We start from the raw sequence: 299 nt of genomic DNA, 5'->3' as shown, positions 1-299 counted from the left end.
GACGTCAGGACCACCCCTTGCAGCTTTACTTCCGACGAGTGCATGCAGTCCCTAGCCCTGATTCATCAGGTGCAGCTGAATGCAGGGGAGGAGCCTGCGACTGGTGCAGGGGAGAAGGGCCTTTGATAGCCAAAGATTTCACAAAGATTCCCGTCCTGGACGTGGGCTGCGGGGGCGGTCAATTCCTAGTTCGGCTCCGGCGCTGCGGCTTTGAACGACTGGCGGGCATTGACTATTCACACTCTGCCATTCAGCTTGCGCGCTCGAACGTGTGCGAGAAGAGCGCAAGGACTTCACGC

At 58.9% G+C, this 299-nt stretch overlaps 1 protein-coding gene across 1 annotated transcript in view; it reads left to right on the top strand.

Moving 5' to 3' along the window:
* EMH_0032580 (uncharacterized protein) overlaps positions 1 to 299 on the top strand; it is a gene marked incomplete at both ends in the record, with an annotated part of 3,080 nt that overhangs the window by 662 nt on the left and 2,119 nt on the right. The window contains 2 exons of the mRNA XM_013494649.1: position 3; positions 110 to 271. Of these exons, the coding sequence (XP_013350103.1) occupies position 3; positions 110 to 271 (163 nt within the window). The remainder of the gene's footprint in view (positions 1 to 2; positions 4 to 109; positions 272 to 299) is intronic.

Source organism: Eimeria mitis, genomic scaffold (assembly GCF_000499745.2).
Source record: "Eimeria mitis Houghton genomic scaffold, Emh_scaff1237, whole genome shotgun sequence".
Classification (NCBI taxonomy): Eukaryota; Apicomplexa; class Conoidasida; order Eucoccidiorida; family Eimeriidae; genus Eimeria; species Eimeria mitis.
This window is presented reverse-complemented; position numbering and strand designations above follow the sequence as displayed.